A 12,050-nucleotide genomic window follows, 5' to 3' on the forward strand; every position below is an offset into this window, starting at 1 on the left:
GCTGAGTTGGGGTCAATTCTTCCCTGGCTCAGATCACAGGGAGAAGCAAGTTGGGTAAATGAAGGAAAAAACAAAGGCAAGCTGAGTGTTAGGGAGAGGATATTCTCCCAAGTGAGATGGGGCTGGACCGTGGGAGGTAGGGGAGAGGGAGGGCTGGGGGTGGGGGGGCAGTGTGCTGAGCAACCAGTGCTGACAGCAGAGGCGCCCAGGCAAAGGCTTGAGGAACCAGGTGCAAATCCTGTCCCCGGGGGGCGGGGGTAAGGGGGGGCGGACACAACACCTGCTCACAATGGATTTTCTCATCTGCTCTGAGGTTTCAGCCCCCCCCACCCCCACCCCCGGGCTGGCGTTCTCGGCATGGTACGGTCCAAACCAGAAGCAGCGCAGCCAGCTCCCCGGGCGGGCTTCGGGGGTCTGCATCAGCAGAAAAACAATAAACAGTGAGGCCTGATGCAGCAGCCAAAGTTGCCGGGAAATCTAAGTGCGGGGACCGTCAGGAGCTCGGAGAGGGATGGAGGAGCTGAGAGAGAGGAGCAGAGGCAGCGGGGAGGGGGAAGGGAGGACAAAGGGTGGATGAATAATGCTTTTGCGATGGGGAGAAAGCAACACGCAGCAGGAGGAGGAAATTTGCAAAGGGTAAAAAAATTCATTTGGAGAAGGGCTGCCCCCTCACCTTGAGGTCTGCTCCAGAGATCTCCGTCTATCTCTCTCTCTCTCAATCTCTCAATCTCTCTGCTCACTCTTCTCTCTTCTCTTTCCGCTCCTTCAATGGGGAAGGGGATGGGGGCAGGGGAGAGTAGTTAGGGGCTCGAGACTGGGGCTGCCAGGCTGGCCAGCTGCTGGGGGGCCAGAGGTTGTCTCTCGTCTGTACCTCGGTCTGTGGGTGAATGTAGCTGTGTGTTGTGGAACTGCATCATAACACTGTGAGTCATCCATCCCCCCACCCCCTCACCTCCCACGTCAGAGCAGGGCTGGGAGACACAGGAGGCGGGTCGGGAGGAAGGGAGGGGGCAGGCAACGAGGGATGGGGCTGGGGGAGGGAGCAGAGCCGGGTGGGAGCTGAGGGACGGGACGGCACAGGGGACGCAGGAGGAAAGGCTGGTTGCTGAGGACGAAGGCAGGGTGGCCAAGGAGACAGAAGGGACCTGGAGGAAGGACAGGGCTGGCAAGGATGGAGCATGTATGGGTGGCGGGGCTGGAGGAAAGGAGGTGGCCAGGCGGTGACAGTGAGAGATGGATGCAGAGAGTCAGGCGTGTGCACACACATTCAAGATGATACATTTCCCATCTCAGTCGGATGCCAGCCCTGACGCAGGGAAAAGAAAGACATATTGTCACATAGGGCAAACTGCTGCCAAGCTTGGACCGGGCACTTTCAAACCTCCAAGCCTCAGCTTAATGCCCCCACAGGGGTCACCGATGAAATACGACATCTCACAAGCAGGAACCTCTTCTCAGCTACCTCTAAGTTACTTGTGCTTTCCAGACAGAGACACCCACATTACATAAGGTTCTTTAACGGGCTGTAAACTTTCTGAGAAACGTCCTCTGGGAAACTCCGCTCTGCATCCCAGGACTGCAATGCCTAGCGCAGAGCCCCGCATACAGAAGATGATCAGGAAACAGCAGTGGAGTTGCATCTTCAGACGTGGTCCGAGTGTCTGGCTTTGGCCTCAGAGAGATCGGACTTTGAGTCTCAGCTCTGCCAATATGCTCACAAGGAACCACTGGGCAGGTTGCTGATCCTGTTTGTGCCTCCAGGTTTCCTCTTCTGCTAAAAGAAGCTAATGACATTTACCCCATGGAGATGTGAAATAAGGTGAAGGAACATGTAAACACCTAAAAAGTGCCCGGCACGCGAAATAACAATAGTTATTGTTATTTCAAAAATAGTGTGCTCAACTTAATATCCTTAAACCCAGAGAGGATTTACTCTTAAATTCTGAGATCTCAAGAGACACATACCAACTGGATAGCATAGGAAGAACTTCCATCTCTCAGTGCTATTTTTTTTCTATCAGCTTCCAAGTCTTTTTCATTTGACTCAGATTCTATTTCTCATGTAGTGGTTGTCCTGTGCATATCTCTAAAGTATGTGGGCACAGAACACATTCTCTAAGGTAAAAAATCCCAACTTCTAACAGAGGCTAACATCTAGAAAATGAAGTGTGACAAAGATAGGGACTTAGAAAGGACAGCTTGTGGGTGGTTTGTCTTTTCACATGCAAGGAAGGAAAGAGTAGGGAAATGTGGGTAATGGGAGGCATTTGCTAGCTGGGTATGAAAAATAAAAGGAATTATGAATATTTAATCAGGGAAGATTCTGAGGTTTGAGGTAAATTCTGGAAACACAGTTCAGGTGCCTTGGGTGATATCACCAGAGGTTTGGAAGTGAGAGAGAGAACTGGGTAAAGAAAGAAGGGTTTATGCGTGGGCAGCAGATGAGAAAGGAAAGGTAAATGGAGGGAGGCATTTGGGGAATCATTCTTGGGAGAAATGATAGAAGTGGGAAAAGGGTAGAGGTGAGTAGTTCTTCGGGCAAGGATTGAACATTCGGGAGCAAAAGGGGATACTAATCAGTTTAAGTCAGGAAGAAAACGATCAAGAATTTAGCTAGAGAGGAAAATGAAAAAGACAAATGAGGACAGTATTGTTTGGGGGTGGGGTGTAGATGACAGGAGCGCTTGGTGAAAGATGAATAGTGAGAAAGCGCGTAGGCAAGCATGAATGCTCTAAATGTTGTGCCCTCGCTTTAAGAAGTGGAGATAGTCTAAAGGAGGAGAGAGGTCTCTTTGCCCGAAATTCAACTCGAGATGGCTATACAGTATCCAAATAAAGATGACCTTCAGATAATTGGGAGAAATTGCCTCAAGGGAGAGAGTGTGGAGGCAAAAGAAACAGATCTGGGAGGTAGACTGCAAGGAAACCGGAGAGGCTGCGCTCATTCTGGGAGAAAATTTGCAAATAGAATCCTGGAACTGAGTTTCTGAAGAATGGTGAAAGATCATGGGATACTTAATAGGTCACCAGAGAACTAGTGCATGCCGTGGTGAATGAGTGAATTAAAACGAACCATTAAAGAAAAAGCTGTGAGCAGTGAGGATGGCGCTAACCACGTGACTGGTAGGGCAGGGCCAGTGTGAAAAATGCAACCCACAAAATCATCCCAGGCTTCTGGATCTGGATTAACCATGGTCACCGGACTGAAGAACGTACTCATCTGTAAAGTGGGGATGACATTTTCAGTATATTCACAGGATTCTTCTGAGGATTAAATGAACTTACACCTGTCAAGTCGCTTGAACAGTACCTGGCATCTAACACCATGTGTTTTCTATTATAATGGGGTTTGAGTTGTAGCTTGAGGAAGTCCCTTCACCTACCTTAGTCTCCTTCCTCATCTGAACGTGGAGATAATAAAACTAACTTTACAGGGTGGCTGTGAAAGAAGATAATGAAAAGGGCTTTGAAAATTTTAAACTACTGTACAAATGAATGGAATTATTAGTGCTCCCCCTCCTCAACCTATAATAAAAACTTAAAAGCTGACGTCAAATGCTATGTCACCGACAGTGTGCTTAGCACTTTAAATGTATCGTCCCACCCAATCTTTAAAACAACTTTAAGCGATTGAGTACTGTTATTATTCCTATTTTAGACAAGAAACTGGCCTCAGAGAGTTTAAGCCTGATTTGCCCAAGGTCACACAGCGAGAAAGTGACACAGCAAAGCAGAAGATCTCGAAGCCGAACCTCCTGAGAACCACAGACGCGGCCCAACCTGTTGCCTGCGGGGGTAAATGGGTGGCATGGTTTAACTGGGATTCAGGGAGAGAAAGGAGTTCCCAGCAGAATTCCCCATTCAGTAGGAGAGACAGAGACGTTGTTGGGTAATGACTGACCTAGAGAGTAACTGGAAGGATTTCTTGGGTTGTTATTTCTTTTATTAAAACAAAACAAAACGTTAACCCTCTAAGTGCCAAGCACAGTGTCAGGTAGGGGATGACAGCCCAGGCTGGCCTCGGACAGGGTGTTTTCCTCCACTTTCCTTACTCTCAGATTTCCTCGTGTTCCACATGGGGTTTTGCTCATGTCCCCACCATGTGGCTTGTGGTCCCGGCAAACAGACGGTCGTGGGACCCAGATGGTGAGCCTACCCCCGCTTCCCTCCGCCCTTCTCCTGGCCCGGCGGCAGGTGAGCGGGAACGCTGGGGCGAGAGTCCGCCGCAGCCGTGCCTCGGCAACCATTGGCTCCTCGGCGGGTCCCCGCCCCGCGCGGGGCGTAACCGCCACGCCTCCTACCCCCGTGCTCGCCTGCTTCGCAAACAATACCGGCCACCGCCCCTCCCACTTTGGCGTCACGATCAAAACAATCCTTTAACTACAACTCCCAGAAGGCCGAGCGGCTGCGCGAGCTCAACAGCTCGAGGCCGTGCCCGCACAACTACATATCCCAAGAGACATCGCGCGACCGCGGCTCCTCCATTGCGCAAGTGCGGAACCGCTTTTGTTTCCGGCGTGGAGCTGGGCGAGCGTGGCGGGTAGTTGGGTTTAGGTCTGCCCGGAGGCTCCTCGGTTTACCGGTTTGGGTTCGCGGCTGTGCAGGTAAGATAATAAGCTCAGGAATGCAACTGTCGCCCCTTTGGGGGCTGGATAGATTTCGGCGTCTGGGAGTGCCTGGACAGATAGATGCTGCACTTGGAGCTGTGGTTCGGGATCGGAAATCATTCTCGGCGTTTTCTAGTTTACGAAGTAATTTTTTTCCCCTCCAGCAGTCCCCAGAACAACACTTTGTGAGAGAAAGTTCAAGTGACTCCAGGTGACAGCTGAGGAAAAGGCTCAGAGAGATTAAGTGATTTGTCTAAAGACACTACCTAGTAGTTGCTGAGCGGGGCTTAATGCTGTTTCCAGGTCCAAACCCCGTATTCTCTGCTTTGCATCCAGATTGCAGACGCCGTTTCTTGTTGAATAAGAGAGTGGTGGAGTGGGCATCAGTTGCCTTCTCAAGTCGAGTATCCCGTAGTGATGAAAGGAGCGATGGAGGTGATATAAGCAAGTCCTAGGTCAATCTGTAGATATAGTTTTCTTATGTCTGAATCATTTGTTTACTCGGTGTCCTTATGAGGTGCCTACGGGTTGTCAAGCCCTATTCTAGATACTAGAGATACAGTAGCAACCAAACTGCCCAACCCTTAAGGTCCAGTGGGGGTAGGCAGACAGTAAATGTATAGAGACAGGTGTTGATCACAGAGAAGGAAAAAAGATAAATCAAGGTGAGGAGAAACACCCATTGGAGGATTTTGAACAGTGTCCTAACTTCTCTTTAGATCTGATCGTTCCTTTGTGTTCTAGGCACAGCAGCTACACACACAAGATGGGGGAGGAGGCCAATGATGACAAGAAGCCAACAACTAAATTTGAACTAGAGCGAGAAACAGAACTTCGCTTTGAAGTGGAGGCATCTCAGTCAGTTCAGTTGGAGCTGCTGGCTGGGATGGCAGAGATCTTCGGCACAGAGCTGACCCGAAACAAGAAATTCACCTTCGATGCTGGTGCTAAGGTGGCTGTTTTCACTTGGCATGGCTGTTCTTTACAGCTGAGTGGCCGCACCGAGGTGGCTTACATCTCCAAGGACACTCCGATGTTACTTTATCTCAACACTCACACAGCCTTGGAGCAGATGAGGAGGCAGGCGGAGAAGGAAGAAGAGCGAGGCCCGCGGGTGATGGTAGTGGGCCCCACCGATGTGGGCAAGTCCACGGTGTGCCGGCTGCTGCTCAACTACGCAGTGCGTTTGGGCCGCCGCCCCACTTACGTAGAGCTGGATGTGGGTCAAGGCTCTGTTTCCATCCCTGGTACCATGGGAGCCCTCTACATCGAGCGGCCAGCGGATGTTGAAGAGGGATTCTCTATCCAGGCCCCTCTGGTGTACCATTTTGGCTCCACCACTCCTGGCACCAACATCAAACTTTATAACAAGGTCAGAGACAGAGTCAAGGTGGGATGGAGGGAAGGGCTGTTATCAGGATAGGAAGCTGTGTGAAAGTGCTAATTAAAACCGCCTATGGCCATTCTTTGCTCCCTCTCAGCTGGTATTACTGCCAGATGATTTTGGAAAAGTCCGTTTCAAATACAAGTCAGCCTCAGAGGGTTAAATAGGTCTGTGGACCTGTTCTTATGTAATTAACTCAATTTCTGCTGAGGACATGAAACAATAAACAGAAGAAGCAACATAAAAACATGTTAATGAGGTTAAAACCACAGCCATCAGGAATGTCATTTTTTTGTTTGTTTTTGAGGAAGAGTGTGAGCAGGGAAGAGACAGAGAGAGGGAGACACAGGGGCACCTGGGTGGCTCAGTCGGTTAAACTTCTGACTTCAGCTCAGGTCATGATCTCACGGTTCATGGGTTTGAGCCCCACGTCGGACTCTGTGCTGTTAGCCAGCTCAGAGCCTGGAGTCTGTTTTGGGTTCTGTATCTCTCTTTCTGACCCTCCCCTGCTCATGCTGTCTCTCTCTCTCTCTCTCTCTCTCTCTCAGCAATAAAAACACTTAAAAAAAAAAAGTGAGAGAGGGAGACACAGAATCTAAGGCAGGCTGCAGGCTCTGAGCTGTCAGCACAGAGCCCTATGCAGGGCTCGAACTCACGGACCACCAGATCATGACCTGAGCCACCCAGGCGCCCCAAGAATATCACTTGTTCTTGTACCTAATGACCACTTATTCTACATAGCTATGAGTTTGTTAGTTTTGTGGGTTTTTTTCCCTCACCTTAATGCTTGCTTTTGCAGATTACTTCTCGTTTAGCGGACGTGTTCAATCAAAGATGTGAAGTGAACCGAAGGGCCTCTGTGAGTGGCTGTGTCATTAATACTTGTGGCTGGGTCAAAGGCTCTGGTTACCAGGCCCTGGTGCACGCAGCGTCAGCCTTTGAGGTAGATGTGGTTGTGGTTCTGGATCAAGAACGACTGTACAACGAACTAAAACGGGACCTGCCTCACTTTGTGCGCACCGTGCTGCTCCCTAAATCTGGGGGTGTGGTTGAACGCTCCAAAGACTTCCGGCGGGAGTGTAGGGATGAACGTATCCGTGAGTATTTCTATGGATTCCGGGGCTGTTTCTATCCCCATGCCTTCAACGTCAAATTTTCAGATGTGAAAATCTACAAAGTTGGAGCACCCACCATTCCAGACTCCTGTTTGCCTCTGGGCATGTCTCAGGAGGACAATCAGCTCAAGCTGGTGCCTGTCACGCCTGGCCGAGATATGGTGCACCACCTCCTGAGTGTTAGCACTGCTGAGGGCACAGAGGAGAACCTTTCCGAGACAAGTGTGGCTGGCTTCATCGTGGTGACCAGTGTGGACCTGGAGCATCAGGTGTTTACTGTTCTCTCCCCAGCCCCCCGCCCACTGCCCAAGAACTTCCTTCTCATCATGGACATCAGGTTCATGGATCTTAAGTAAAGATGAGCAGGAAACCTTGCTGCCTGGGACACAGATCTTCTGGTCATCACCAAAGGCAGACGGGCTGTGGTATGAGAATCTGTTGAGGCCACACAGGCCAGCAAATAGTGAACTAGTAGAAAGCATATTTCTACCTTTTGAAACAGTTGGTGGTAACCTAACTCTTCTAATCTTGAACCAAATGGAAAACTATGAGAATATGATTGGTTTCTTGGGTCACCTAAGGTGCCACTCTGAATTCTCTTGAGACTCTGGAGCATCCCATTTCTGCTACTGTACTACTTGGTGGATTAATTTTTAGGAGGAATTTTTTTTTTATTACCACTGCTTTATATTCTGTATATAGTACTTGTTATCCCATTTTTCCAGGATGAAAGATTGACTCAGGAGGCCTCTTTCAAATAATGTTTAAATTTGGAAAATTTTAATAAATATTTTTGCCATGTCACAGAAGTTGGTATGATTTGTAAAAATTTTGGTTTTTTCCCCCTAAACTATGGAAACATCACTGGAATGAGTTCCTGCTAAACTCTTAGAGGAGAGGAAAGCCAAGAGCCCACCTGTGAGGCAAACAAGTGAATTTTTATAATGGTTCTCCTTCCCTTCCCTCAGAGGTAAATAGATGCTAAGTCTGTTGTCCATGCTGGCTTACTAGGACGAGCTGAAGTGGCCAGTGATTTACTTGGATTGAGATTTGTGGCCTAATCATTTTCCAGACATAGCTCATTTGTTCTCAGCTGCAGTTGTCTTTCCTATTGTCTATCCAACTGGAACTGGGCCCTAGGTCCAAGTGTAAATTGAGCTTTTTCAGATGGTAAGAAGCCGGGAAAGCCCATTCTCTTTGATTTCTTGCAAATTATTTGTGTTCCTAGTTTGGATTTGAGTAAATATCTGATGCCCTTCATTCCTTCTTTCCATAAGGTCTCTATTGAGTATCTGCTATTTGCCATTGTGAATGGGGAACAACATAGACAAAGTCTTACAGAGCTTATGTAGAATGAACAAACAAAAATGGTAGGTGCTATGCAGAGACTTAAAATTGGGTGATCTGAGATAGAGTGACTAGGGACAGTGCTTTAGACTGGGTGGTCAGGAAAGGCCTCCCCTGAGCACATCGGGCATCAAGACCTGAACGGCTGTGTGAGACTGGGCCAAAATCTTCCTGGTGGAGGAAACTGAGCAAAACGCTAAGAAGGGAAAAAAAAAACTTGATGTGTTTGATGAAAGGAGAGGCTGGTGTATCAAGGGAAGCTTGGTACAAATTGAGGCTGGAGGGGGCACCAGAGACCAGATAATGTAGGGCTTTTGTAATCCAAGAGCAGTGGCAAATGTTGGGAGAGAAGCTGTGTCTTAGTTCCTTCAAGCTGCTGTAACAAAATGCCACAGACTAGACAGCCTATAAACACCAGAGATTCCTCAGTTGTGGAGGCAGGAAAGTCCAAGGTTAAGGCACCAGCATGGTCCTGTTGTGATGATGGCTGTCTTTGGGGTTGCAGACTGCTTCCTTCTAGCTATGTCCTCACATTGCAGAAGGGCTGGGGATGCACCATGGAGCCTCTTTTACAAAGGCACTAATCCCACTCAGGAAGGCTTTGCATTCATCTAAGCATTTCTCAAAGGTCCTATCTCCTATTACCATCATCTTTGGGGCTTAGTATTTCAACGTAAGAATTTTGGGGTATTTAGACCAAAGCAAGTGGTTAAACAGGAATGGCCTGATTTGGAAAAGATCATTGCTGTGTGGATAATGGATTATAGAGGCAAGAGATAGGAGCAACGATACAAGTTAGGAGACTTGTAGTTTTAGTGTGAGAATTGATGGGGGCTTAGACTAGTGGAGGTGGAATTGGTGAGATTGCCTTGGGACATTTTGAAGGTAAGATAGGCCTTGGCTGATGGAAGTGGTGGGGAAAAAATGGAATGAAAGTTGATTTCTGTATTTATTCAAATAGGTAGATTCGATAGGAGATTGAGGAAATTCAGGGAGGGAGGAGGGAATATCAAAAGACCTACTTTAGCAATATTAAGTGTTAGCTGTCTACTAGGCATCCATATGGAGATTCTGGGTGGAGAGGTAGAAACAAGCAGTTGAAAAGGTTTGGGGGAGTTAGGGCTGAAGCTTCATGGAAGCTGTTGGCTTATGGAGGAGCGCTTTTAAGTCATTAGTAATGGTTGAAATTCTTTAGGAACTGTGTAAATGGAAATCAGGAGACAGAGATGGATTTTCAGGGCACTCTAAAGAGGCAAAGTATAACGGGAGCTAGCAAAGGGGACTTGGCTGTGGATCTGGAAGCATGAAGGTCAGTATTGACCTTATGAGTGTAGTTTTGGAATGGTGGAGATAAAAGTTCTATTCAAATATATGTATTATTGACAAAATTATATGAACGTTAGCAATAAAGATAACATCTGTAGACAACTCTTTCAAGAAGCTTTGCTAAGGAAGAGGAGGCTGGATGTAGGGTTAAGGGAGTTTTTGTTTGTTTGTTTGTTTTTTTTAGCTGGGATGACACAGCATATCAGCAGACTAGAGGGAGAGAATCTTATGATGAGTATGGGAATCATCTTGACACCATTCTATTTTTTTCCTGTGTTTCAAGCACAAGGTCAAAGAAAAAATTTGGAAGAAAATGCAGGAATAAAGGGGATGGGATCCAGAGCACAAGGGGAGAAAGTGCTTTAACATAAGCAGAGACCTTTCATAAGGACAGGAGGGAAGGCAGTGGTATAGCGGTATTTAAACAGAAAGAGGATGGGGTGCCTGGCTGGCTCAGTTGGAAGAACAAGTGACTCCTGATCTCAGAGTCATGAGTTCAAGCCTCACAGGCTGTGTATAGAGATCACTAAAAAAGAAAAAAAGAAAAAAGAGATCGTTGGTGGTTTTGGTACTAAAAGGGCATTTGTCTTTGTGCCTAAATCCAAGGGTAGCAGGTTTTTTTTTGGTCTGCCTGTTTAATTTCTTTTAAAGTTCATTTATTTTGAGAGAAAGATAGCACCAGAGGGGCAGAGAGAGAGGGAGAGAGAATCCCAAGCAGGCTCCGCACTGTGTGAAGAGCCCAATGCCGGGCTCCAGCTCACTAACTGGGTGAGATCACGACCTGAGCCAAAACCAAGAGTTGGAGGCTTAACTAACCGAGCCACCCAGGTGCCTCTGCCTGTTTACCAGTAAGTTGAACTAAAACTGGCCTTGTAAACTCACCAAACTCCACACCCGAAAAACAATCCAGTGAAGAAATGAGCAGAAGATATGAACAGACACTTCTCCAAAGAGGACATCCAGATGGCCAACAGACACATGAAACGATGTTCAGCATCCCTCCTCAGGGAAATACAAATCAAAACCACACTGAGATACCACCTCACGCAGGTCAGAGTGGCGAAAATGGGCAAATCAGAGGACTCTAGATGCTGGCGAGGATGTGGAGAAACGGGCACCCTCCTACACTGGTGGGAATGTAAACTGGTGCAGCCCCTCTGGAAAACAGGGTGGAGGTTCCTCAAAAAATTAATAGAACTCCCCTAGGACCCAGCAATAGCACTGCTANAATGCTGAGAACAAACTGAGGGCTGATGGGGTGGGGGGGAAGGGAAGGGAGGTGATGGGTATGGAGGAGGGCACTTGTGGGGATGAGCACTGCGTGTTATATGGAAACCAACTTGACGATAAACTATTAAAAAAAATAAAATTGACCTTGTAGTTTGCCCTCTATCAGCATGAGAAGATGTAAAGGACTGGAAAAGTATAGCCAGAAAAAAAAATGTGTTATGTAATATACATAGCAAATTAATTTATTTGGAGTTTGGGTGGTCTGGATACCCCACTGTTTTAGCCTAGATTTTACTGTGCAGTAGTTTTCAGAAGTGGCTAGTACTTTAAACCTTAAGTTCTATGAAACATCCTTTCCAGGAAATTACCTTGCATGATCCTAAAACAAACTGGACAAGAAATGGAATCTCATCTAAACTTTTAGATAATGACTATATCACCATTAGTGCTCATCCGGCTAAGAGGCTGGCATCCAGTAGTCCAGTGTCCAAGGGGAGCTTTAACCGTGTGGTTGGTTGAAGATGGAATTTTTATTTTCATTTAGCAATGTCTAGCTAAAAGACAACAGTTTCTTAGACTAACGGTTTCTTAAACCGTTGAAAGTAGGAAAAGAAAGATGGCTAATTTGTGAAGTTGGGGAAATGAAATCTTAAAATCCAAGAAAAATATGCAGTAGAGAAGCGAAATTTTAGTTCTTCCTAGGGAAACAAATTAACCTCATTTACAGATAGAAAAACCTCGATAAGTAAAAAAAAATACTGTATCTCCAATAACTTTACCTTTTAAATGGCCTAAAGTGTTATCAACATTTCATTTTTTATTAAAAAAATAACAAAAAGATTTCATTTTTAGTACACATTGTCATTAAAAGAACTCTCTAGTGTGTTGCAGTAAATGGTTGAAATCCTTAGCAAGAATTGGGGCGCTTGGGTGGTTCAGTCAGTTAAGCTGCTGATTTCGCCTCAGGTCATGATCGCAGGGCTCACGGGTTCGAGCCCCACATGGGGCAGCTCAAAGCTTGGAGCCTGCTTCAGATTTTGT

At 47.0% G+C, this 12,050-nt stretch overlaps 2 protein-coding genes across 3 annotated transcripts in view; one reads left to right on the top strand and one right to left on the bottom strand.

Moving 5' to 3' along the window:
* Nucleotides 1-890, bottom strand: part of YPEL4 (yippee like 4) — a 5,320-nt gene extending 4,430 nt beyond the window's left edge. The window contains exon 1 of the mRNA XM_077748861.1: nucleotides 674-890. The gene's annotated coding sequence lies outside the window, so the exon portion shown is untranslated. The remainder of the gene's footprint in view (nucleotides 1-673) is intronic.
* A 3,566-nt stretch (nucleotides 891-4,456) lies between these two features.
* CLP1 (cleavage factor polyribonucleotide kinase subunit 1) lies at nucleotides 4,457-7,915 on the top strand. 2 transcript variants are annotated; one of them, XM_077748893.1, is made up of 3 exons: nucleotides 4,457-4,604; nucleotides 5,327-5,979; nucleotides 6,791-7,915. In XM_077748893.1, exons 2-3 carry the CDS (start codon nucleotides 5,374-5,376, stop codon nucleotides 7,460-7,462), a joined length of 1,278 nt encoding a protein of 425 aa, XP_077605019.1. In that variant the 5' UTR covers nucleotides 4,457-4,604; nucleotides 5,327-5,373; the 3' UTR covers nucleotides 7,463-7,915. The 2 variants fall into 2 exon arrangements, with proteins under 2 accessions (XP_077605019.1, XP_077605018.1); XM_077748892.1 differs by having other exon boundaries at nucleotides 4,459-4,604; nucleotides 5,352-5,979.
* Nucleotides 7,916-12,050: the final 4,135 nt, after the last annotated feature.

This window comes from Crocuta crocuta, unplaced genomic scaffold, assembly GCF_008692635.1.
Source record: "Crocuta crocuta isolate KB4526 unplaced genomic scaffold, BGI_CrCroc_1.0 scaffold323, whole genome shotgun sequence".
Taxonomy (NCBI): domain Eukaryota; kingdom Metazoa; phylum Chordata; class Mammalia; order Carnivora; family Hyaenidae; genus Crocuta; species Crocuta crocuta.

What these genes read in the sequence shown, in the direction of transcription:
- CLP1 (XM_077748893.1), top strand. Translation starts at nt 5,374, where the DNA reads ATGGGGGAGGAGGCCAATGATGACAAGAAGCCAACAACTAAATTTGAA. An exon ending in ACATCAAACTTTATAACAAG is followed by an intron (nt 5,980 to 6,790) that starts GTCAGAGACAGA and finishes TTGCTTTTGCAG; the next exon opens with ATTACTTCTCGTTTAGCGGA.